Here is a 23,108-nt window from a genome sequence, read left to right as displayed (position 1 = left end):
ATACGATCTACGAGCTACTTTTACGATTCCAATAATTTAGTGATGCGTTACGAAAAAGACGATGCATTTTCCTATCAAAAGTTTTAAATCTTTAATGCAAAGATGAGTCTTACACTCCGAATTTCCACAAATTATATTCTTTTAGCTAAAAAAAGATTTTAATAAAAATGTACAGTCGCGTTACATTTTTTATCATTAATTTATCACGAATTATATAAACGGTATTTTGTGACTTCCTTCTTTTCCGGATACTTTGGACCAACGTGAGTAATATTAACAGTTCGGATCTCCGATTTCCCTTCCCGAACGCTTCTGCAGCGATGGATATATTCGAGCAAAGTGTGTAAAGAGATTTCTGCGAACCGCAGGAGGGCACTAACTTGAACGAGGCGTGGAGCTCCTGGCGAAGTGTCAGCGGCCTGTTCTCCTGCGTCGGCGTGTTCTGCGGCGTGCCGGGTCCGCTTCCGGAGCCCCGTTTCTTCAGCACGCTCTTCAGCGGTACCGCGTGGAACTTAGGTTCCTTCGCCGGTATCTCTTCAACGCGAGACGTGTCGATCGCCGGATCTGGCTGCGACACTCTGAAGGCGTACATATTGTCGTCCTCCTCCTCCACATCGACGTCCTCCTCATCTATCGGAGCAAGCGGCAAGAAAACTCACAATCACTTCACGATTTATATGTGGAAATTAAACAGCTTCGAGCTTGCACGCAAAAAGATCGGATGACTATTTCGTCGTTTATTAAAGCTCGGAAAATTTAAATAAATATATTTTAAAACAAATTCAGTGATATGTGCATAATAAATAAATGCATTATATAAACATATAGACGTGTCGATTGCTTCAGATTCATATAATTACGCGCTGTGTTGAGATTAATTTATGGATATTCAATGACACAATCATTACAATTGATAGTCAATAACTAAGCACGCATCACGGAGGCAAGTGCATCAACACAACAGGAAATTGCGGTCATCAATTAGCGCAGAGCGATGATTAACAACGAAATTAAATTCCCAGTAATGAGATAAACAGTATTAAACAATTTCATAATGATATGCATCGTTACCGTAATTTTATAACTTTATATCGCGATATTGAAAATCAGAATAACAGAAACGGCAGGAACACGCGTTACTGGCTTATATGGAACGTCGGTCATCAATTTATCGGTCATCTTAGAACCGTGCCAACAGAGGAGACTCTAATAAGCGACGAAGGGGTTCTGTCATGTGACTAATCGCTCCAATTAATTGCTCCAATACTCTTCTCTTCCGCGGCATTAATGTTTCGTTACACTTACCCTCGTCCTCGCAGTCCGAGACCGGGATTTGCCGTTGTCTCGCCAGTAAAGTGGGACTCGGGGAGCTGAACATGGGCGGGGGTGGTATAGGGCCGATTTCACTCAAAGGAATCGGCGGTTCTGGGAGCTCCGACAGCATCAGGGTATTCTGAGGCGGTAATGGATAACACCTCTCGATTACCTGCTGATTGTCGGCGCTCTGATCCAGCACCCCCTTGTCCACTGGAAACAAAAAGAAAAACAAGGCTTGTAATATCACGAAATATCGAGATGATCGTACATCTAGACATGCCACTATTGTGCTAATTAATTTTATTCCGTCCAAAAATAAGACGCATTTTTTTCTTAGCGTTAAAGTCAAAAAGACGCAGTGCTAGATAATTATTTTCGAGTTGCCTAAAAACCGCCGCATTCAATGCGATCGAAAGAGGCACGCGCTCGGTCCCATAAAGTTGCATCGAAGCCAGTTGTTACGAGAAACGTGATTCATCTCGCGGTGACAGAAGCAACAATATCTTGGCAAACGAACGAATGCCACGAGCTCATGCTCGTTGCAGCTGCTATAGATGAGAAACTTGCGAAACACCGTTTGCCGGCTTCGCCGAATTTATTTATTATTAAATCCCGTTGCCGTCGCGTCCGGAACGCCAGGCGGAATTTTTAATTTGGCGCTGCCGCTTAACGGCTCGCGACTGCGGGGCGTTTTTTTTTATTTTAGAAATTTCATAAAGACCGGAGTATTTTTTATGAATAACGACCCGTCGTTATACTCACGACCAGTATCGGTTGGAATGTTAAACAAGTCGGTGGATGCGCGCGCTCTCGCGCTGCTGGCCATTTGATAATGTCGCGCACCTAAATTCTGACACAAAAGGACGAAGTTCCAGGCGGTTACCAGGCGAGATACTTCGGCTACCACGCATTCCCCGGGGATCGTCCAGCCGTGTTTGATCACACATATTTGATTCCAGCCCGGTCGAAATTTATCGCGAAAATTTTAGGCAACGTACGGGCCACGTTATCGTGCGAGTTTACGCTGTGCGTGTCAGCGCGATTAATCTCAAATTTATTTGAATAAATGTATTTTCTCGGCATGCACGCCGTTATTAGCTTTTTGAAAACGTGACGCTGCAGATAACAGCGTATCTGATCTCTCTCGCAGAAATTTTCCTCAGCATTTTATTTCTCTGAAAAAAAATTTTATTTTCTCTCTTTCAAAAAAATATGAAGACGAAAAAGAACAGATACGAAACTGCTTAAATGTTAGTCTAAATATTATGTTCTTGACATTGTGTTCTAAAACGTATCGTTTAGGAGTCTATACTAATTAAACAATCCGAATTGCTAATAAAAATTTCAATATGTAGATGCAATTATACATACGGTACCGATGGAATGTAAAGATCGGAGAATTATATGTTTTATTATATTTCAATACTATTGTAACCAATTCGAGAATATAATAATTTTATAATAAGAGATAGACATGGCTCTCGTATAATACATAAGCACGTCTGCTATCTTTTCGCTTCCCAATTTCCAAAAAACGTGAAAAATATGTAAATAACTTCGAGCGTCGTCAAAAAGGCAACTAAATCTAATAAAGGAGCTTTCTGCATCGTGTTTATTCGACAATAATTACATTCGTGTAGCACGTATTCGCGGGAAGCGAGAACCCATCGCTCTTCGTCGAGTTAGCGCATAATAAGGAGATGTTATTATGGCTTATAAACTGACAACCCTCAGGATGAAGAGAAAACTCGAAAGTTTCTACAAGTTGCACAACGATAGCTGCATAACGAATATAAATCCAAGTTTATATTGGCTGATGCACTTGTGGATCTTTTATATGCCGAAAAAGTTCAAGTTTTTAAAGTAATTACAGATCTCTATATAGATCAGAATTACGTGAGGAAAATATGTGAGGGAAAAATATAAGATATATAATTCGGACAACATAAACGCTGAGTTACATAATCCATAAAATTAATTATTATATACGACAGCATTTGTTAAATATATTACATATGTTTCGTGTATTAATATTATTTTAATTTCCTATTAAAGGAAATTATTTGAAAGACATATTTTTAGTAAGGTTTTGGTCCTTTTTGGACCAAACTTTCCCTCCCTCTCTTCGATTTCGCCGAACTTTTCTCTGAGCGACGACGACACGCGACACGCGACACGCGACACGCATATCGATATGCTCGCCAGTTTGCGAGTGTGTACTCACTGTCGAACAAGATCAGCCTCCTGGCTATCACCCTGGGGTCGAGGGTGTTTGGCCTGTTCGGCTTTTGCTGGTTCCCGGCATCCGGGGCCGGGCCCGGGACCGGCACCGCCGAGCCGGTCGTTGCCGTGCCCAAATTGGCGGCCTGCGGCTCGCCATTCGGCGATATCGCGCCATTCGCATTCTGTTCAGTCTTTTCCTTCTTCGGCTCTGCAACAGAAAAAAAAGTTCGACACCGGTCAGAACCGTGGCGGGATATATGCGTCGTCAAAGAGAAGGATTAGACTTGCTGGCTCGCCGATTTCTCGTCCTCGCGAATTTTCGAGTTGAACGACGCGCGCTCGCTCAGAGAAAAGTTCTATCAAATTATCCACAAAAAATTGTGGAACTCACACGTAGCCCGATCATTCTATCGTGAAACGCTGCGATTACTTTGGCGATGGTTTTCGATCGATGTATTCGCCGAGACGACTTATCGGCTTACTCGGTGCGTTGCGGTTGCATAGATGGGACAACATAATCCGTTAAGTCACTTCTTGATTGAAGGCGACGCTGCGGATATATTTAAACCGCTTATAAAAGCAAGTACGTTCGTTTACGTAACGTTAAGTAATCGTGTCTTGCAATTATGGAAATTTATTAAAAATTAAACGATGCGGCAAAAGCCAGTTAAATCAGGTCGTTCATTACGCGTTCTATGTTAAATACGTTTTCAATTACAAGCCTTTGGTACCAATAATGAATTTTGCGAACCTGTTGTTAATAATCAGCATTATTTGTTCATTAACTAGCGTCCGTATGACCACAGGAAAGGAAAAACCGGTTCACGGCAAAACTCGCCGACGCCGCTCGGCCAGCCGGGCACGCATAGGGGCCTTCAAATTACGTTTGTCTTCGCCCGGTAACGGACACTCCGCTGACTGGTTGTCGACGAAAATCTGTCCGAACGTTGCGAAAGTTCGACATACGCGCCGTGATGGCATCGTGACATCCGCCACAAAAAGGATACGTCGATTTCCAGAACGGACACATTGTACGAAGCGGAACAAAAAGCTTCTCGTGTGCGCACGTTATTGACTGCTGACTGTCGATTTCGGAAATCCGTTGTAGATTTCGAGAAGTTGACACATTCCCAATTCGGCGACGATTAAACGCAGCGCGAAGTCTTCGAAAATTCTCTTTGTACGGTGTTACGTGCATATCAATAAATCAATCGGCGATTTTCGAGGGGTGCAATCAGAGTATTTTCTGACATTAATGATGGACCGTGTATTTCGCCCGTGGCATAGATCTACCGCATCTCTCGTATTACATCGTGAAATTATTTAAAGGAATGTCAGTTGAAATACGGACTCGTGTCGCCCGATTAGTCTTTTTACATACATTTTAATTAATTATTGGATAAAACTCGAAAGATTCATTAATTTCAAAGCGACATACGTGATCTCGTTTAATTAATATGTCAATTAATTTCAGCAATTATGAAAAATTACGACTAAAAATGTCAACGAGAAGATAAAATAGCGGTAGCTTGTTTTCTTATTAAATTTCCCGCTACATGAAACTTATTATCGAGAATTTACAATGTATAATTTAATAAACTACCGATATGTCACTATATTTAATCCTTTCGTAATCTCTTTTTATAAAATATATACTTTATGTAGACACAGCCTTCGTTTTCACAAAAAAACCGTAATGTTTAAAATCCTAGTTACATAAAATTTAACGACAAACAAACATCATCGAAATTATCGAGATAGATGAAAGTACAGAATACGACAACGTGCGTCATTGAGTGCTAATATCAAAGAGATAATAAACCCGCAGAGAGCGGTCAAAGGACGAGGACGGGGACAATCCTGCTTAATGACGAAAATGAAATGCTATTCCAAATATACTGCCGAATATAGCGCGCGGGCCGAGATGGGGTCGAGAGGGCCACAAAAATACGATCGATTCACAGGAATTACGTGTCACGGATGCGTGTACGTGCTAATGTTGAATTTATAAGATCAAACGTATTAATATCTACAATTGAAACCGACTCTCCCGATCGATCTCGCCTCAAACAAAATTAAAGCGGCACGATTGATTTTCCTGCAAGAGTATGCGCAGTTTCTCCTCATGTTTAGCGGCTCTTTTACACCACAAAGGCTAAATAACGGGATGCTAGAGAGCGAAGTTGAGTTACTACGGGTCGTCGATAAATATTACGCGGGTGTCGTGAATACTGTATAAAAGGAGGAAGAGGACAGCTGCGGGAGAATAGAGATGAGAAATTGACGGTCTCAGTTTCCGAAAGAATACACCTTGCCCCCGTTCGCTCGCGCGATAAAGATCGATTCGATTTTGCCGGGTTTTACACGTCCCGGAAGCTCCGCCGACGCGTCGCGTCTTTGGGAAATCGCCAAAGGAATCTTGAAGGCATGACGAGCAGGCGTCGGTTCTTTCGACACGCTACTAATAACATCAACAACATATAGCATACTGCAGGAGCGAGCCACTCTGCAGTTCGCCTGTTCTCTAGAGCTATTAACAGATCTCTATTTTTATTAATTTTGGAAACAGAAGTGTGAGCCTGTATAAAACGGTATAACTTAATAACCGAAAGAGAGATTCGATGTTATGAATTTATTAATTATGCACTGTCTTATATTGCCACGATATTAGAATAAAGTACGTAATCATATAACTTGTCCAAGAATTTGAGTTTTTAATCACTAGCATATTTAACATTTTAATTAGCATCTTCAAAACTTTCTGTTGAATTTTTGATAGCTGCGTTTAAGGTCAAGAAATCATTAATCTTAATTACGCTTGAATTATACTCTTTCATAAGTTTTCCGAAATAGATACCAGATTCTCGTTTAATAAAAAAACGGGTTAATATCAGCTCACGCTTTCGTAATTTAGATCGAAGGGTCGATTGAGCGGCGTTCGCGCAGTTAGCCCACGCGTGCCCATTCACTTACTGCGCCAGTTGAGATGGACAATACGGCCCATGAGTGATTAACGCGACCGCGACTCGCGGCTAGGTTCGGCGTCGGCTAAATGCCGCGACGAGTTTCACAATTAGTCTGCCGAGAGTCCCGCGCGTCACGTGATCGCCGCTGCCCGTTTTACTTGAGACGAATGACGCGACCCATCGGTGACTAATGTTCTGGACACGGCAGCAGTCAAGCTCAAGTTCGAGCGCGAATGTGTTCTACATCCGACGCGTCGCGGGGCTCACACGAGACTGACCGCGAGCTAGAAGCTGTTGGGTTCGTGCGTACGGACGAAAATAGATGAATGACTTCGCCGCGAGGCAGAGTGGGCCACAATACGGTGACCTTCCATCTAATGTCATATCACAGAGGCTGTTTTGCGTTCGATACATTTTCGGACGACCAACATTCCGCGCATTACTCTATCATATCTGTGTTGAAATTCTACGAGTTTTCCATTTATAGTCAGCTGAGAAAAGAGCTTTGGCAAACGTCGGGTAAACAATACGCGGAGAAAGCGCACAAGTAGTGTGTCATCGCAATTTCGAGGCAACTCCGCGCGATGACACAACCCCGATCAGGATTATCCTTAATTCGTGGTAGCCAACACGGAACCGGACGAATTTCCACGCGGGAGAACTTCTCTGCCAAGTGCACGTACACGATGGTGCATCGAAGTTCAATCGTGTACCGATACGCGCATACACATCGACCGCGTCTCGGCGGTCCTGCCAAGCGCACGCACTATCGCTCTCACTTGCGGGAGAACTTCGGCCGGTCGCATGACGACCGATGCATCTGGAGGTCCAACGAAGCAACGAAGGCATCGTCGTTCTATGAATAGAACGCACGATGCCATATATTCTTGGCAATATTCCCGTTACGTGGCGTTACGTTTGAGGAATTTCGGTTAACGGCGAAAGCCCGCGTCGCGTCGCGGCCGCGCGAGCGTCAAAAAAACTGGAGCACGATACATGAAACCGACGCGATTTCCGCGGCTGCCGGCACGTGACAGGTCACGGGAATGCGGATCGATCGCGAATATTTTTTCCTCGATGTTGCCTGAGAATTGCATATTTGCTAATTAAATAACAGACGTAAATATATTTTTCATACTTAATAAGCATAAAAAGTAAAATACTTTTTAGTCCTCTCCGAATAAAAATTTAAAAATATTCGAAGAGATAAATTTTACTCGGAGAAAGATAATTTAGTTGAACATTTAATTAAGATTTAATTAACATTTGAAAAACGTGGATTGCTATTGTTTGTTTCGACGAAATATATATTTACACAAAATCGTAGTTATAGCTAGCTGCCTAAAGCAATGGCATTGTTTATAGAGCGTGAAACGCCACATGTGCCAGATTTTTAGAGCCAGTGGGCTTCGACCGTGACATACATATGTATATAGCGCATTCGAGACAAATACCAGAATCTTGTCACGGCCAATGGAATTTTTATTCAAACGATTTCGTGCGATTTCGGAGCGTCTTTCTCACTCCGATACAATCGCAATGTATTCCAAACGTACTCCGAAGAATTATATTTCTCGCGGATGTTGCCGCGCCCCTCGACTTGTGACCCGCGCGACAAAATGCAATTGTAATATTTCAATTCAAAGGGTTAAGCGCTATTCGAAACGTCCTATATCACGCCCTTGGCACGGCGTGGCGTTGCACTTGAAACGTCGTATGCGAGGAACGCCGCATAAACCTAGTCGCGGTCGCTGCGCATCACGAAAGCTTCTCCACGGCGTCTTTGCCGCGGCGGCAGCGCGGCGCGGCGCGGCACAGCCGGGGCTGTTTGGCTAACAAACGAGAGAAATAAATTACACCGTATACCAGCGACGGGCTGCATAATGAAGATTGAAGAGGGATCCGTCTCGCGCGCCCGAGTGCGCGAGCGAGAAACAAAAGAGACGTACGCTTTCATTTGTCTGGTTCATGCTGGAGGTACGCGGCGCATATATACCGCGCGTAATAGTAAAGTGCCAGACGATAGACGAGAGCTCAATGTTAATTGCTTAAGTTTTGCGATACGGAGAAGAAGGGGAAGAATGTTCTCTAGTGGAAACCTCAGGAGAGATCTTGTTCGGGTAACTCTCCGTTGTTGCGACTTGGCTCTCCACATTTCGCACGCTTCAGATTCAATGATAGAGATCTCGTTACCCACGTTCGAACGAATGAATGACATGTCTACGGTACTTAACTTGTTACCGTGAGTTAGTATGAAACGTCGTTCGCCAGTGGAAAACCGGTCGACGAGAAGTGACGTTTCGGGAACGCGAGCGGGACGTCGTTGCTACAGGGATGGAATATCAATGTGACGTCTCGACGACGTCAACAACGGACGTACGTTGATATTTTCGTGGCTCGTCAGGACAACGGCGTCGCGGCTGAAGATATTTGCGTAACCAGGCATCGTAGGTCCGTGACATCATCGTTCAGCGTGTGTTATTACGTAGAAACTTTAAGAACGGCAGGCTTCACGCTCGGAGAGACAGGCGGGGTTATTTATAAGGGGCGTCGTGTGCAAGAAAACCATTTTTCTTTTCCGAGCGCGACGCTTCTAGCGCAAACTCTCGCACGGCTGGAAATCGGTTGCTTACTTGTATATAGTGCGCTTCGACAGACGGACGGGTATTTGGTCGCGGAACATTCCGTACGTGCGCATTCCGCTTAATGCGCTGTTACCCGATAAGATGGAATCCGCCGTGCGGATACCGGCCAATTCCGTTTTACGGAAATGTTTTGCTTCCTGCCTACGCGCCAGAAATAGAAAACTTGGCAGAAATAGAAGACCGCGGTTTCGAAATCCGATAAAAGATATATGAGTTAATCAGTTAATGAAAAGAAAATAGTGTTACAGAGAAATTCACGTGTGTAATACAAAGAAATGTATGTATAAAAAGTCGCACATGTATTACATGTACTTATTTTAGATATATCATATACTGCTACTTTAAAGGTGATCAAGTCATTTCTGTCCACAAAATAATATCGTGTGTAATAGAGAAACATACGTATATGTAAAAAATTCATGCACATATTATGTATTCTAAATTTAAATATAATATATTAAATGGTCCTATTTTAAATGTGATTAAATAATTTCTGTTTGCAAGGTGGTATCAAATATTCACGAGGAAAGTTCTTGGATCTCTCTGTTTCTCGAGTCGGGGGTCCGTTTAACTCGGAGATAAGAATAACTATTGTTTCGCCGTCCGTTTGCTTCTTTGTTCTTTGTAGTGTATAATTGAGCATATAGTGGGCGAGCTCCTAGGAGAAGTCTTGTGTCTTCTATCGGGAGACGATGTTGCGCACGAGGGAGCACAATCGTTATTCGTTGCTAGTTTTATCCGGGCTATAATACTGAACTGCAGATCCGCGTCGTTGAGTCGACGACGCGTGCGATAAAGGTTGACATCATGTTGGTGGAAGGAAGCATTGTTTACGGAACCGCTCGAGTTTGGAGAACACTTCAACGTTTCCATCCGATCTCATCCTCCCACTCGTGCAATCCTAACTTCCTCAGTCCTCCGGACACGGTAGTCTGGAATTCCAGTTATAGCGCGGCTTTGCCGAGAAAAGAAGTTTCTCTAATCGCTTTCGACCAGCTGCTCCGAACTGCTCTTAGACTATGTCCTATTACCCGCAGTCATGCGGTTTCGCGCACTTAATCCTTCATTTACCGCCGACGCAAGCTGTACCAATTAGTATTAATCTATAGGCTAATTACGTTTTCTGTTCAAATTAATAACGTAAAATAATTCACCATTCTTAACTCCAGTTGCCAAATGGCGTTCAATATATATTTTTTGAATAAAATTTGGAAAACACGAGGAAAAATATTACCGCTAAGATGGTCAAAACAGTCAAAATGATTGGTTTATAACTTTTTAAAGTTACTCAAAATACAGTGCATTTTTTCTAGACTTTCCGTCACTTCTGTTACAATATGTAAAGTGATTAATTTATTTTCCCTCTTTTTCAAAGATGTATACATAATAGTACACTTAAATAATAGAATTAATATCATCGACAATTTCCTGTTAAACTAATCGTGAGTAAAATAACACCATCGATCATTGCTTAATTTTCCATCACCGGAATACAATTACATCATGGTTAGCTTCGCTAAAGGTAATTTTTCTATTACGGTACAATTAGAAATTCTTTGCGATGGCATAGCGCGCAATTAATCCATGAATCGCGACGCAAATTTGTGGGAAAACGGCAGAAACTCCGGAATATATGTACACACGTGAATACCCGGGGGGATACTCGTTAGAATGTTACGATATGCGGAAACGTCGGTGGTTTTTCGCTGTCGAAAATCGCCATCTCCCGAGCGCTTGTTCAGCACGTCCAAATCCGCCTACGGATGTGTACGCGAGAAACTCGTGGGCGACCTAATCGCGGTTGATGTAGATTACGCTGCGGCTGCAATTTCACGTAATTTGAGGTAGATCATGTCATTCGGTGGTATCCGATCCAGCGTTTATCCAGATTGTTATCAGATACACGGTGATCGAGTTCAATCGCGGCTAATAATTGTGCGTGGCAGTTTATCCGAAACACGGCTACGATTTCAGTAGTACGCTCACGAAAGAATTAAGGCCGGAACACAATACAAAGGCCGGAACACAATACAAAGGTACAGGCAATAGGAACAGGGAATAGCAACAGAATGTAGATTGTCACCCTATCGGAAGCCGTGTATCAATGCACTCTGTTCCTATTCCCTGTACATTTGTATTGTGTTCCTCTGGCCCTTAATCCTTTATTCCCAGCGTAAAGTACATTCGCGCTGAATAATCACGCTCGAGATCTATAATGCTCATTGTGCGCCGCGTTGTTCCTTTTTTCGGTCGCAAAAACTGCACCACCCGATAATTCTCGGTGAGAAAGCTCTATTTTTGGCCGCGTCATAACGAAGGTCGGATTCAAGTATGAAAAATGAACGTGCGAGGTGCAGCCTGTTTTTTTCTCCCGGCCGCACACCCGGCCGCTGTCATGCGCGCGCTCGTGGAAATGAATATCGCCGACTCGACGAGATAGCGTAATCAAACACGTGTCTTGCCGTGAGCTGTGCGATGCAAAACTGGCTGCATCAGTTTACCGTACATGGGATTTTGGATAAATGGCTGCGATACGCTTTTTAATCCGCGCGTTACGTATCGGTTTCACATATTACGGTGTATGACATTTCACTCCCGGTGACATTTTTATTCCGGATTTCTCAATTCGTTCGCTCGAAATTAATGTAACTTTTTTTTTATCATAAAACAACGTTCACGTTCGCATAGATTACGAGGAACGATAATATTTTTGTGAAAATTTTAATCTAGTTTGCAACAACGTAAACAATAAAAAATGTTTAACGCACGCATGAATCTTTCGCGATTGCGCGAAACTACCGAGAGAAAAGAGCTTTCTTTAACCGGATGCGTTTTCTAGCCACCAGTTTACGCACAAAGGGCGAACGTGCAAAGGGAATTTTCCCTTGCTCGGGAAAGCGTGTGAAGAGTATACTTTCGCGTTTTCAGACCCGTCGAATAATCAGTACAGGATTGGCGTGATAACGCCCTTCATCACGACCGAGTGTTAAAACACGGCGTTCCCACGGGAGAAGAATCCGCACAATATCATTTTTACCCGCTCGGTTTTGCTGATGATGCCGGTCAGTCTTTTCTTACCCTTCGCATGAGATAAAATTGCGTGAAAAGACAAATAATGTTAGTAGAATCACGCGACAAAACTTTTTCGATGGCTTATTCTTTGACTCGTCTAATATGTCTCATGTAGTTATCGCGACAAAAACGCACGTGGGAGGAATATATATGTAGAACGAATCGAAATTAACCCACTGAACTTTGCACACGTGCCGTACAATGGGGACATCTTTTATTTAGCGGAAGTTTGATTGGACGTTACCCCCTCTTATTAGATACTATCGAGCGAACGTAACTCTTCTGTCGTTTTATAACATCGAACAATAATATATAATACTTGTCGTACCTACTTTATTTAATTGTGGTATAAATTATTTGTTTTGTCACGTAGCAAGCTCAGAAACTTTAAAATATATGTAGTTCTCAAAACACCGTCCTCACTTCGCGTGATTATTATTATTATTATACAGTTTCAGTCGTTAGCAGCGTACTCGAAACATCAAGTTCGTTAGAACACCGCTTAACAAAGCTAGAATTATCTCCCGACGTCGTGAAGTGGAAGCGCTTGCAGTCAGACACGTTGTAAACGTTTGTTTCATAATCACGAAATTCCCGGTAAATTTTCAGAAATGTAACTGAAGAGCTCGCAACTTGAGTGTTTAAGTGCCAGAAGTATTACAATCAGCAGCTCTTAAGTTTCAATTTTTCAAATTAATCTTAATGTATTTTACTGGAATTACAGGGAACTGCCGAAATAGAATTGATCTTTGTAATCTTGCATGCACGTATTTAATGCAATACACGCGTATAAACATCTGTACTAAAATTATATTGACGTTTCAATTATTTCTTTTATAAAATCATTATAAGTTTTCGCAAAATCATTTTGTAAAATCATGCGAATCCGCATTAAAATGATTCAATCGATAGGGGTAAGTAGAATGAAATAAATAACATTCTTTCCTTATCAACTTAACGACGAGGGAAATTATTATCCTCGTCTCGACTTCATCCCACGCAATCTTCTCGACTCTTCGATCATTCATCGTTAGCAAAAATCTACCCCGAAGGGAATAGCGAAGTTAAACATCGCTTCGTGTTCTTACGCCAATCCTTACGCCTATGCACGGAATGGACGAGCCAAAGATACGTATATGTATTTTGACCGTCAAGATTATCCGCGTGCGTCACGACCGAGGGTCGTTGACCATATTTTCCTCCTACTTGAGAACGCTTTTCCGTCTTACATCACCAGGAAGGTATGCTGATGGCACAAGCATTTCTCACGCCCGGGGAGAGCCTTACTCATGTAATAATCAAAATAATCCCTTCGTTGAGTAATGGCTGACGGATACGAGAGGGAGTATGAAAATAAATTAGCTCTGCGCCGTAGAAACATCACGGAATGTACCCCGGCGCGGCGATTTCAATATTTTGTCCGGACTTCCCTCTATTTCGGTCTCTATTTAAATAATTATCTCGCATCTCGTTATACGCGAATATCTCTGCCGCAGACTGATTAAAACGGTCGGTATTTACGGGCGCGTCACTTTAATATTTTATATTGACGCTGAAAATCCGTGCTAAATCTCAATATAATGAAGATCTCAATGGCTCTCTCTGTGAATATTAAAATATAATAAATTTTTTACGAAGATTTTGGATCGCTTCAATGCCGCTAAACGTCATCGTGGAAAAAGAGCGACGACAGAGAGAAAGGCCGAATACATACGACGCGACGATTCGAAATAAAAATAGTTCTCTCTTCTCGTTTTGTACAGCTCGCAACGAATGTAACGGGAAGATATATTTTCGATAGGAAAAAACGATCGATTTTAATTGCGCACCCGCGCAATCTCGTTTCCCTCTTCCGGACTGACCTGGTTGCGCAGATTGCCGGTGTACAATAGTACATGTATACATCGATTACAAAAGAAAACGCTATTTATTATGGATGGCCCGGCCGACCAATGGCTCGTCGACATAGCGTTATATGTCCACCGCAATTACCGCAATTGGAGCGTCATTCGCGGACGTATGCGAATGCATGTATCGGGCGTTACGTGGCGCGCGTACGTGTCGTCGCGTCTCTATATATCTCGCGACGAGGACCATGAAATCGTGATAAAACTGCGTTACGCGAACAAGACTATTGTTTGCCGATGTAGCGACATACCGGATGGAAATTATTTTTACGAAAGACCGCCCCGGCTGATGCATACGAAGGCAGTGGAAAAGTCCTATTGGCAAATTAGGTCGATTCAAAGAGCTAATTGCGTTTCGCGTTTCGCGCGACTCGTGCGTATATCGTCGGAATACACGGTGAGCAATTATAAATTTCGAAACGCTCGTTTTATTGTGCACGGACTAATAGCCGGAAACCTAAACCGCGGCTACCATTGTTGCGCTTGTTGTGTCGAAGCACACGCAAAATTGGATATGGTCATCTGTGTAAAAAAAAAACACACGAAAAAGTAGAAAATAACGAAGGATACAACGCCCGCAATTAGTAAATCGGGCAAATGTAATGCAGAGAATACGAGTATTATCGGATTTCCGGATATATTGTGTGTTGCCGATCTGTTAAGTATCATATATATATAAATCAACGCAACCCGCCTACAATTCCATTAGGCAATTCCGAAGTGTGCCACGGCTAGCTCGAACAAAGTGCAATCAATCATTCGTAATAATTTCGCAATTACATTGGGTTGAATTAACCCGTAATTAATCCGTATTAAGTAACTCAAAGACAATTTAGAAATCTGAGGTAATTCAAGCGAGACAAACTGAAAGATGATTTATTAGCGTGAGACATCACTTATTCGAGTGCTACGTTCTAACTCACATTTTCTACATTTCTGATTCCGAAGTGGCCGACGCATTTTCGGACTCTAAGTTCAGGAACCATCGCTCAAATTTGTCTGGCCAGCAAGTATCACATCACACACTCCGAGAGAGCTATTCTCGGCAGGAACAATTTAAGCGCTTTGTTCGTAAGACGCTGTTTGTTTTGTGATTAGTAGTCGGATATATCAGTGTGTTTCACACGAGGAATAAAAATAAAAAGTATAGAAAAAATAACTTCCTCCGCCAGCGATTAAAAACCAAAATATTCTTTTATTACTCGACTAACTGGCAACAATATATATAAATAGTAATCACAGTGATTACTATTTATATTGTTGCCAGTTGTTCGAGTAATAAAAGAATATTTTGAAATAAAAAGTATATTCAAGGAGACGGGGTCAGTGGCCTTTGGAAAATGTTTATGATCCACTGAAATACGCAAATCCACTGAACACGCGAATATTTATATACGCGACACGCAGAAGCACAATGCTATTAACGAAAACGCCCTGATGAGAGGACCCAATTATGATATTTTCGGTAGAAAATGTAAAATGTAAATGACAGCTGTCGCGTACATGACTATCAGCGGTTTTCAATTTTACGCAGCGGTACTGCTCTCGTTCAATTTCTGCTTCATTAAGAGTCACAGTTGATCCGTGTATTAAATCAGAAAAAGAGGATTTTCATAGTTCGGTTTTGTCCCAGCGCTTCGACTTTAAGCACTTGTGAAAAACGTAACCTACGTAAAAAGCAAACTACGCGATGTATCGAGGCATTTTTGCTTTTCAACGCCAAACAACGTTGATCTGGCTTTGAGTATATTTATTCCGCCAACAGTAACGAGTGCCTGGTGCAGCAGCACCGCAAACCATCAACTTCTAGGAGATAAGAAAAAAATAGGCGAAAAAAAGCAGACCGCGCAAAACGAAAAAGAAAAAGGTCGCCGCGATATCGACGCTGTTACGGACATCGAAGATGTAAATCCGGGGTGATACTTTTTTCGCCGCCTATTTTCCTACCGTACCGAGATTTTACGGCGACGAGATCTCGCCGTCCGTCGGGCGCGCGAACTTTTTGCGTCTTTCGCATCTGGGGACCCTCCGGACTACAATGGCAGCTCCTGGCAACCCTCTGGCAACCCCCGGCGCGATATTCAACAAAATGCGGGTTAATGCCGGCGGTGGGTGGCAGATTCCTTTTTATCGCGTTTTGGTTGGAAACAGCTGCGAAAAGCGAGCGCAGAGCTGCCGAATGAATGCTGCTCTTTTTTTGAGAAAAACGTTTAATGCGATTTACGGCGTATTGGATAAAAAGAAGAGAAAGAAAGAGATTGATGTAAATATACATATATATATACATATATACATGAGAGAGTGCGCCTTCCGATGCGTTTAGGAAATAACACGTAGATGCAACGTATTTTATAAAAAGTATTTGTAAGCGCGGACTACACGGTGCGAAAAACGAAACTAATTCTCACGGACACTTCCGCGTCTTGTTTGCTTTAATCCTCACGAGTTTCCGGTGGTTTCAGATTTTCCTCGAAAAGTCTGACACCGGCGTCGCCGAGAAGAAGTAAAAAAGAAGCGGCGTCTCAGTGGCCGTTAGTTACTTTTTCCAATTAAAACTCTACTGGCGTTCGCCGTTAGGAGAACGAGATAAGGATGATGTCGGCGACAGTTATCGCGAGGATGCAATTAATCCCAGCTAGGTCGCGAACGTTTGTTTGAACATATTAGACTTTATGTATACGTCAAAACGATTTTGAAATTTCGCGTTCAATAACGCGAATCTACGAAGATCGATTACTGACGGCTGCGGGACTAATTTAGCTGTCGACATCGTCATTATTCTCTGTCCGCCAACGAGACCGATAATTGTCCGCAGTTCCAATTTCGTCAAAAGGTGTGGCTTGCGAATCTATAAGTCACCTGTTGATGAGTAGCACAGTCATTTCGTCGTATTACATGTCATATTTCCGCAGACAGTAATCTTATTACATATAACAATGTAATCCTGTTACAAATCTCAATAAAATATGCAAGTATATTTTAACGTATTCAGATCATTTATATTCTTTCCCGTTAGAATTTCTCTCAACTTTGCAATTTTACATAATATATAACAAAGGACATTTACAGCTGCTTTACAGGAACTTATCCGGCTTTCTACGCGTTTAATGTTTGCTAATAATAACTTCCCATAATCAAAATATCGTCTGTAGAATTAAATATTAATAGATACATTGTCATAAAGAGCACAGACGCAGTAAAGCAAGACTGCAGCTGTTAATTTGATTATATTAATCCTGGCGGAACGACGCCACTGGAATCTCGTTGACGACTCGCGTTTTGCGTCGCGCGCGTTTATGGGATACTCGTAAACCACAGGGTGCCATTTGGCATCGCACGAAGCACCGTGATGGCGACGGCAAATATAACACACTTGTAACATTCGCAAGGTGAACGGACGGGGGCCGATGAAATTGCACGGGAGAAGTATGCGCGAATTGCGCGAATGAATGACGGGAGAAACAGACGTCGGAGCTTTGCGCCCGCCGCGGGCATTGTGCAAAAATGCTGTGTTTTATGCGTGTTCCGCGAATAATGCATGCTCGCGAAACAACGGGAATGGCCGCGACTCGAATTAATTGAAATGTCGTTCACCTTTCGTCGCTGTTTATCGCGGGTGATTGAAGCCGATACGATTGAAGCTGTGATATGTAAACCGACATTATTCCGCGAATTAAAGTTCTGCACAAATACGATCCCATATTAATGCTAAATAACTTTAAAGTGATCTCTGCATCTGTACAAGATAGTTTCTTTTTTAAACAAATAGATACCGATTTCTTTTTTACACGGATAATTGATATAGACAGCAATACCAATAATTTCGTATTCTTTATGATGTTGTTTTCATCGAGAGTCGCGCACATATCGAACTGACTTTGCAGCAGCCGGAGGCTTAACATTATTTCCATCCAACCGTAAACGGCTTTTTAACGGCCGTCGGGGCATACGGTATGGTTAACCGCAGCTGCTACCAATGTTATTGCGTTTCAATAAAATATGTGCGTTGTCGCGGGAGTAATCGAGATACCAAGCTAAAAGCGCCCACGCAGTTGCGGAACAATGAAACTACCTATAATATAACACCTCAAGCGCAGTGAAACACCTCAGGGTATGAAGTGAAATCTCAGGTCGGAGCTACAGCATGAATGAATATCGGAAACACAAGCGGAAACAATATAATGGAATCAAAATACATTCCAGATCCCAGATCTTTGTCTTTCCCGGTTGCGGTTGGTTCCTTAATGAGAAATCTTTTACAGGAAATTATCCAATGTTTATTATTCGATGCCATTGTGATAAATGAAATTTCGTTATATCATTTTAAATTAAATATGTGACTAAATTTTTCCATTGTTGCTATAATAGGACCCAAAAACTTGTAAATTATTCTGCATGCCAAAAAACAAATAAACTTCTCACGTTTACTTGGCGTTACATTTCGCGGAAACAGATTTTCTTTCTTTAAATGTCTGTTATCGCTTTTTCATGTTGATATCAGTTTTTTTTTACGTAACGCTCAGGTAAAGTGAGAATACCAAATATCGAGGACCGACGAGCGAAAAAGTTCATTCGCCCATACATTGCAGCTGCAAAATGTAATAAGCAGCAATAGAGTGAAGACTTGTTAAGATTGACTTAATAAAACGTTCACTGCGCGTTTAATTAACTGGCTGATAGTGCGACATGCCTTTCCTTGCGATCGCGGTCGCCTATCTGTGGCAGATTTTTCATCGTGTATTCAACAGAAAATAACTTATCGGCCGACACACGCAAGCGGGTCATAATAATCGTGCGACAATTTAATTAAAATAAATTACCATTCATTTGAATGCGAATCAAACGAATTAATTTAAATTCATTTCGCGTTAAATAAGGTCAGCTGACAGTTAGGACACAAGGGGAAGGGGGGAAAGGAGGCTGGCCATCTGTGAAACGCGAATTTGGAGCGCGCAATAACCAAACCGAATTCATCAAATTAATTGCAAGTGGTGCGAGCGTAGCTTTGGGCGGACGTGCGCGTCCGCCGGATTAAATCGCGTTCCTTTTCGTGCGAGATAATTTCCCGAACGACTAATAAATGCGATCGTCGCAGGCGAGATTGCGGTGATGGAAAATTAACTGATATTTCGTCGAGTATTTCGTAGTTAATCGGTCTCGATCGGTCTCGCGGTGATCGGCGTAATATCACGTTGGTGTTGGTGCGTCTTGCCGCACTGGCTCGGCTCCGTCGCGTTCCACCAACTATTCACAGCCGATATATTGATCGCGGAATGCTCGATTACGGTGGCGAAATAATTACTCGGCGAATGTATTATAGTGCTAATGTATAGATTGCTCGTGTACGGCAGACACATACACACTCATACACACACAAATGAGTTTTGCCGAATTAACCGGCACGCGTTAAGCGCGCGTAAATCACGAGGTCGGATGAAAGGGTTGAAGGCATTAGCTCGCAGGAATTGTAGTCTATGACACGCGATGGCGCCGTGCTCATAAACGCGCGTAATGTGGATATTGTTTGCCGGCTACGTATTACCTCTTAGAGGCTGCATTTGTTGCACGCCGTTTCGCCAAAGTTAACGTTTCGATCGATCAACCGCAGCGTTTGAAAGTTTCACAAAGCAGATAATAACTATCTAGACGCGATATATTTAGACGTGATCTTTCCTCAGAGTTTTGTACGATATTAAATTAACGTACGGCTCGCGTATTGTGTTTTAAAGTGATCTTTTCCTGATGGATTTCGAGCGTTAACGGAGAATACTTGCTGTCCGTTACTTTTACTAACGAATTTCCGTTACATCGTCGCAGAAATAATCCGATTCTGTTTGCACTTCCACTTAGCGTGGGCTCGAGTCGGTTACGCGAGTTGTTAATCTACCTTAAATCTACATACGTGGGTGCCGTCGAATATAGTCGAATGTTTACACAAGAGTATTTGAATATTCGAATTGTCAAATGTTCGCGCGCAATGATTGCATATGCGGAAATTGTGTTTGCAGTATAATTCTACTCGAAGAGATTGCAACTTTGCCGCTTTCCCGCAATTATAGCGAAACTTGGAACATTTGCGAATAACAAATTGAGAAGAAAGATCAAAATTAGACGGTATTTTTCGAAAAAACTACCGTCTTCAAAAATCATTATAATCAAATATTGTTACGAGTTTACTGCGCTAAATTAATATCTGTGCGCTTCAATTCAAAGTCAAATTGTGGGCAATTATAGTAAGTGCGATGTAACATCGGATCAGAGCATGCGGGAAACATTGGTTCCCGGATATTCCTTGCTTTTCCAAGTAACAGTAACAACAACAACAACAACAAACTGCAGCAAGCTGCGAAAGCGCCGGTGGCGGCTAGAAATTGTGCGGGCATTGAATTAATCCAAGGTAGAAACAATTTCCGCGAATCTTACGGACGCAAGTGCTCATATCCGTACCGGATTAGTCCGACCGGCGAAGGGTGGGATTTTATCAATAATTACCGGGGCGATAATTATGCACACTATCCGACTATCCAAGTAATTACAGCGCTAATTACGGACGGCGCGACACCGTTTCGCTCGCAGCGCCGAGGTGCGATTAAAGAACATTCTTATTTACAAATCGTTGCATGAATTATATATGTGTATCATGCATATATTTAAAATCCATAAAAATATATGTATATGCTTTAGATAATAATGTGTCTATTAATAAAATAACACAAATTTATCTATAATGAAAACTGTCGATTTATATTGTTAGACAGTATTTTTAAACAACAATTGCAGCGCGTTCTTGTTTCGCTATTTCAATTACTTCCATCTTATTCATCAACAATTTTATATAAACAATTTAACACAATAGCACAGCGATAGAATTTGCAGCTATTCCACGTGACGGAATCCTAACGTGGGCGACAGAAAAATGCGGATGGCGCCGATGATTTTTCTGATCCAAGTACGAGCAAACTGGCTGCCGATCTATTTAAACGGTCACGCTTATGTTACGCTGAAAAGACTATAAGCACGAATATTTGTCGAGCGGTTACAGAAAAGGGCACGAGTTAAATAAAAGTTTGTGGTTGGGTCATTCGTGAATTATATACACATGTGCCTGTAGCGTCGATCCAAAAATAATCCAAAAAACGTAGGAATACGGATTTTAAATAGGCATAATTTAAATTACGGATTTAAAATGCATTTGATTTATTTCTTATTAATAACAGCTTTAGCGAAATGTCTTTAAAGTTCATAACTATAATCGGTAATGTCATCTCAAATATGCTAGGTTTTTAAGAAATGGCATATTCAGAAATAATATTCAACTTTGCATTGTTAGAAGCTGCGAAGTACAGCTGTATATAGAAGTATATAAATTTTTCAAACATTAATTCCGCGCTTCTTCGTAGAGTGCATAAATATCACCGATATCTATTATGAATTCCAGACGTGGGATTAAAAAGCCTGGAAAAACAAGCAACATTGAACGCGGTCCACATCGCGCCGAGTGTAATCCACGTGCAAGCATAAAAAGCTCATTTATCATACGCCAAGTATCTGCGAATCATGAGTGGGTATAATTTACGTGAATATTTCGATCGAGTCTTTACGTTATACAATAGCCATCATCGTAATGATCAGATAAAGAGCCCAAGTACCTGAAATCTGCACGCGATATTGATTTCTGTTTCAGCGCAAAGCAGGAACGCGCGGAACATTATAATCCATCTCGACGGGATCCGCGATACTGCTCGCACAAAGAGTTATCGTGAAGCCATTTTTTGTGCCGCCTACTCGCAGACTTCGTGTTACTCCTTCCAGAGATATTAAATAAAATCCGCGTATTTCTCATAGCCGTCAATCAACATGGAAATTATTTTCTAAACACTCTTAGCGCGATATAAAAATTCCGTGTTTCCTTGGCTCTCAATTTATGGCTCTCCTTTCTCACATTAAAATAATAAAAACGATAATTTTCGCGAAATTTTTAAAGCTATTAAGATAAGCGGAGATAAGAAAATTAGGTAAGGAAGAATACAAGGGAGTATAATTCTTCCAATTTTACTTTAAATAATATTAATGTACTACGTTTTGGCTTGGAAAATAGGTGCATTCATTACTTCCACGTTCTGACAACCTGGCTCCCTCGGGTGCAATAGTTCCGCATGACTTCCGCATAGTTTAATCATCTGTGCGAAGTGTCGTCATTTCACGAGTGATATTATTCGTGTCAGAAGGACACGAAGTGGTCACTCAAAATAGTCAAAATGTTGTGAACGAAGACGCACAAAATATTGCGTGGATTTATCGTCAGCGATGCAGATATCGTATTTTAGCGATGCCGGACAAGAGAGAGAAGGAGGGACGGAGGGAGAAATAACGCGAGAGGAAACTGGGACGCACACGCTTCGAAATTCGAGGAACATGCGAACGGCGCGGCGCCTCATGATTCATCAATGAAAAATTCGACCCAGTTGTCACCGCGTTCGACGTTAATAATCTCGGTAAATTCCAGGCAGATCCGAGGGGGACGAGCAAGGTGCCGGCCACAGAGAGAAAATCACCGGCCTCGACCTAATCGCCAGAAGATTCGGCCGAGATCTTACACGTGCTTATGAATTATTCGGAGCTCGTGCGCGTTATCGCATCACGTCGAGAAAATATGAAGATATTAATGCTAAAAAACTTCTAACAAAGTTAATATAATTGATGATAGAGTATCTTTTTTGCGTGAAAGATCATGAATGTTAGTTAATATTATTAAAAAATTATTAAGCAATATATTTCTATATTAAATAATTTATTTAGTTCATGTATTTATTTTCCTTCCTTTAAATTTTAAATGTTAGGTAATATTTGTGATATAAATATATATAACGCAATTCTTCAACAACATTAGTGCAACATTTAATATTTCTGCAGCTTTCAATTGAATTCCTATTAATGTAAAATTTGTGTGATTTATTAACAATTCTTTTATTTGTATC

At 41.7% G+C, this 23,108-nt stretch overlaps 2 protein-coding genes and 1 long non-coding RNA gene across 12 annotated transcripts in view; 1 reads left to right on the top strand and 2 right to left on the bottom strand.

Annotated features, from left to right (window-relative positions):
• Window positions 1-23,108, bottom strand: part of LOC139821224 (phosphatase and actin regulator 2) — a 211,398-nt gene that overhangs the window by 14,008 nt on the left and 174,282 nt on the right. For 9 of the 10 annotated variants that reach the window (XM_071792147.1, XM_071792150.1, XM_071792140.1 and 6 more), the window contains exons 6-8: window positions 3,542-3,748; window positions 1,306-1,527; window positions 381-630 (exon numbers count right to left, since the gene is read on the bottom strand). In XM_071792147.1, the coding sequence (XP_071648248.1) occupies window positions 381-630; window positions 1,306-1,527; window positions 3,542-3,748 (679 nt within the window). The remainder of the gene's footprint in view (window positions 1-380; window positions 631-1,305; window positions 1,528-3,541; window positions 3,749-23,108) is intronic. The other variant, XM_071792148.1, reaches the window with a different exon arrangement.
• Window positions 1-23,108, bottom strand: part of Bnb (bangles and beads) — a 204,465-nt gene that overhangs the window by 53,019 nt on the left and 128,338 nt on the right. The gene's annotated exons all lie outside the window — the stretch shown is intronic.
• LOC139821232 (uncharacterized) lies at window positions 21,573-22,920 on the top strand. The gene is made up of 2 exons (XR_011734215.1): window positions 21,573-21,691; window positions 21,815-22,920. It is a non-coding gene; the product is annotated as an uncharacterized lncRNA (long non-coding RNA).

This window comes from Temnothorax longispinosus, chromosome 10 (genome assembly GCF_030848805.1).
Source record: "Temnothorax longispinosus isolate EJ_2023e chromosome 10, Tlon_JGU_v1, whole genome shotgun sequence".
In the NCBI taxonomy this organism is placed as follows: domain Eukaryota; kingdom Metazoa; phylum Arthropoda; class Insecta; order Hymenoptera; family Formicidae; genus Temnothorax; species Temnothorax longispinosus.
Note: the sequence above shows the minus strand (reverse complement) of the source record. Positions and strands in the feature narration are given on the sequence as shown.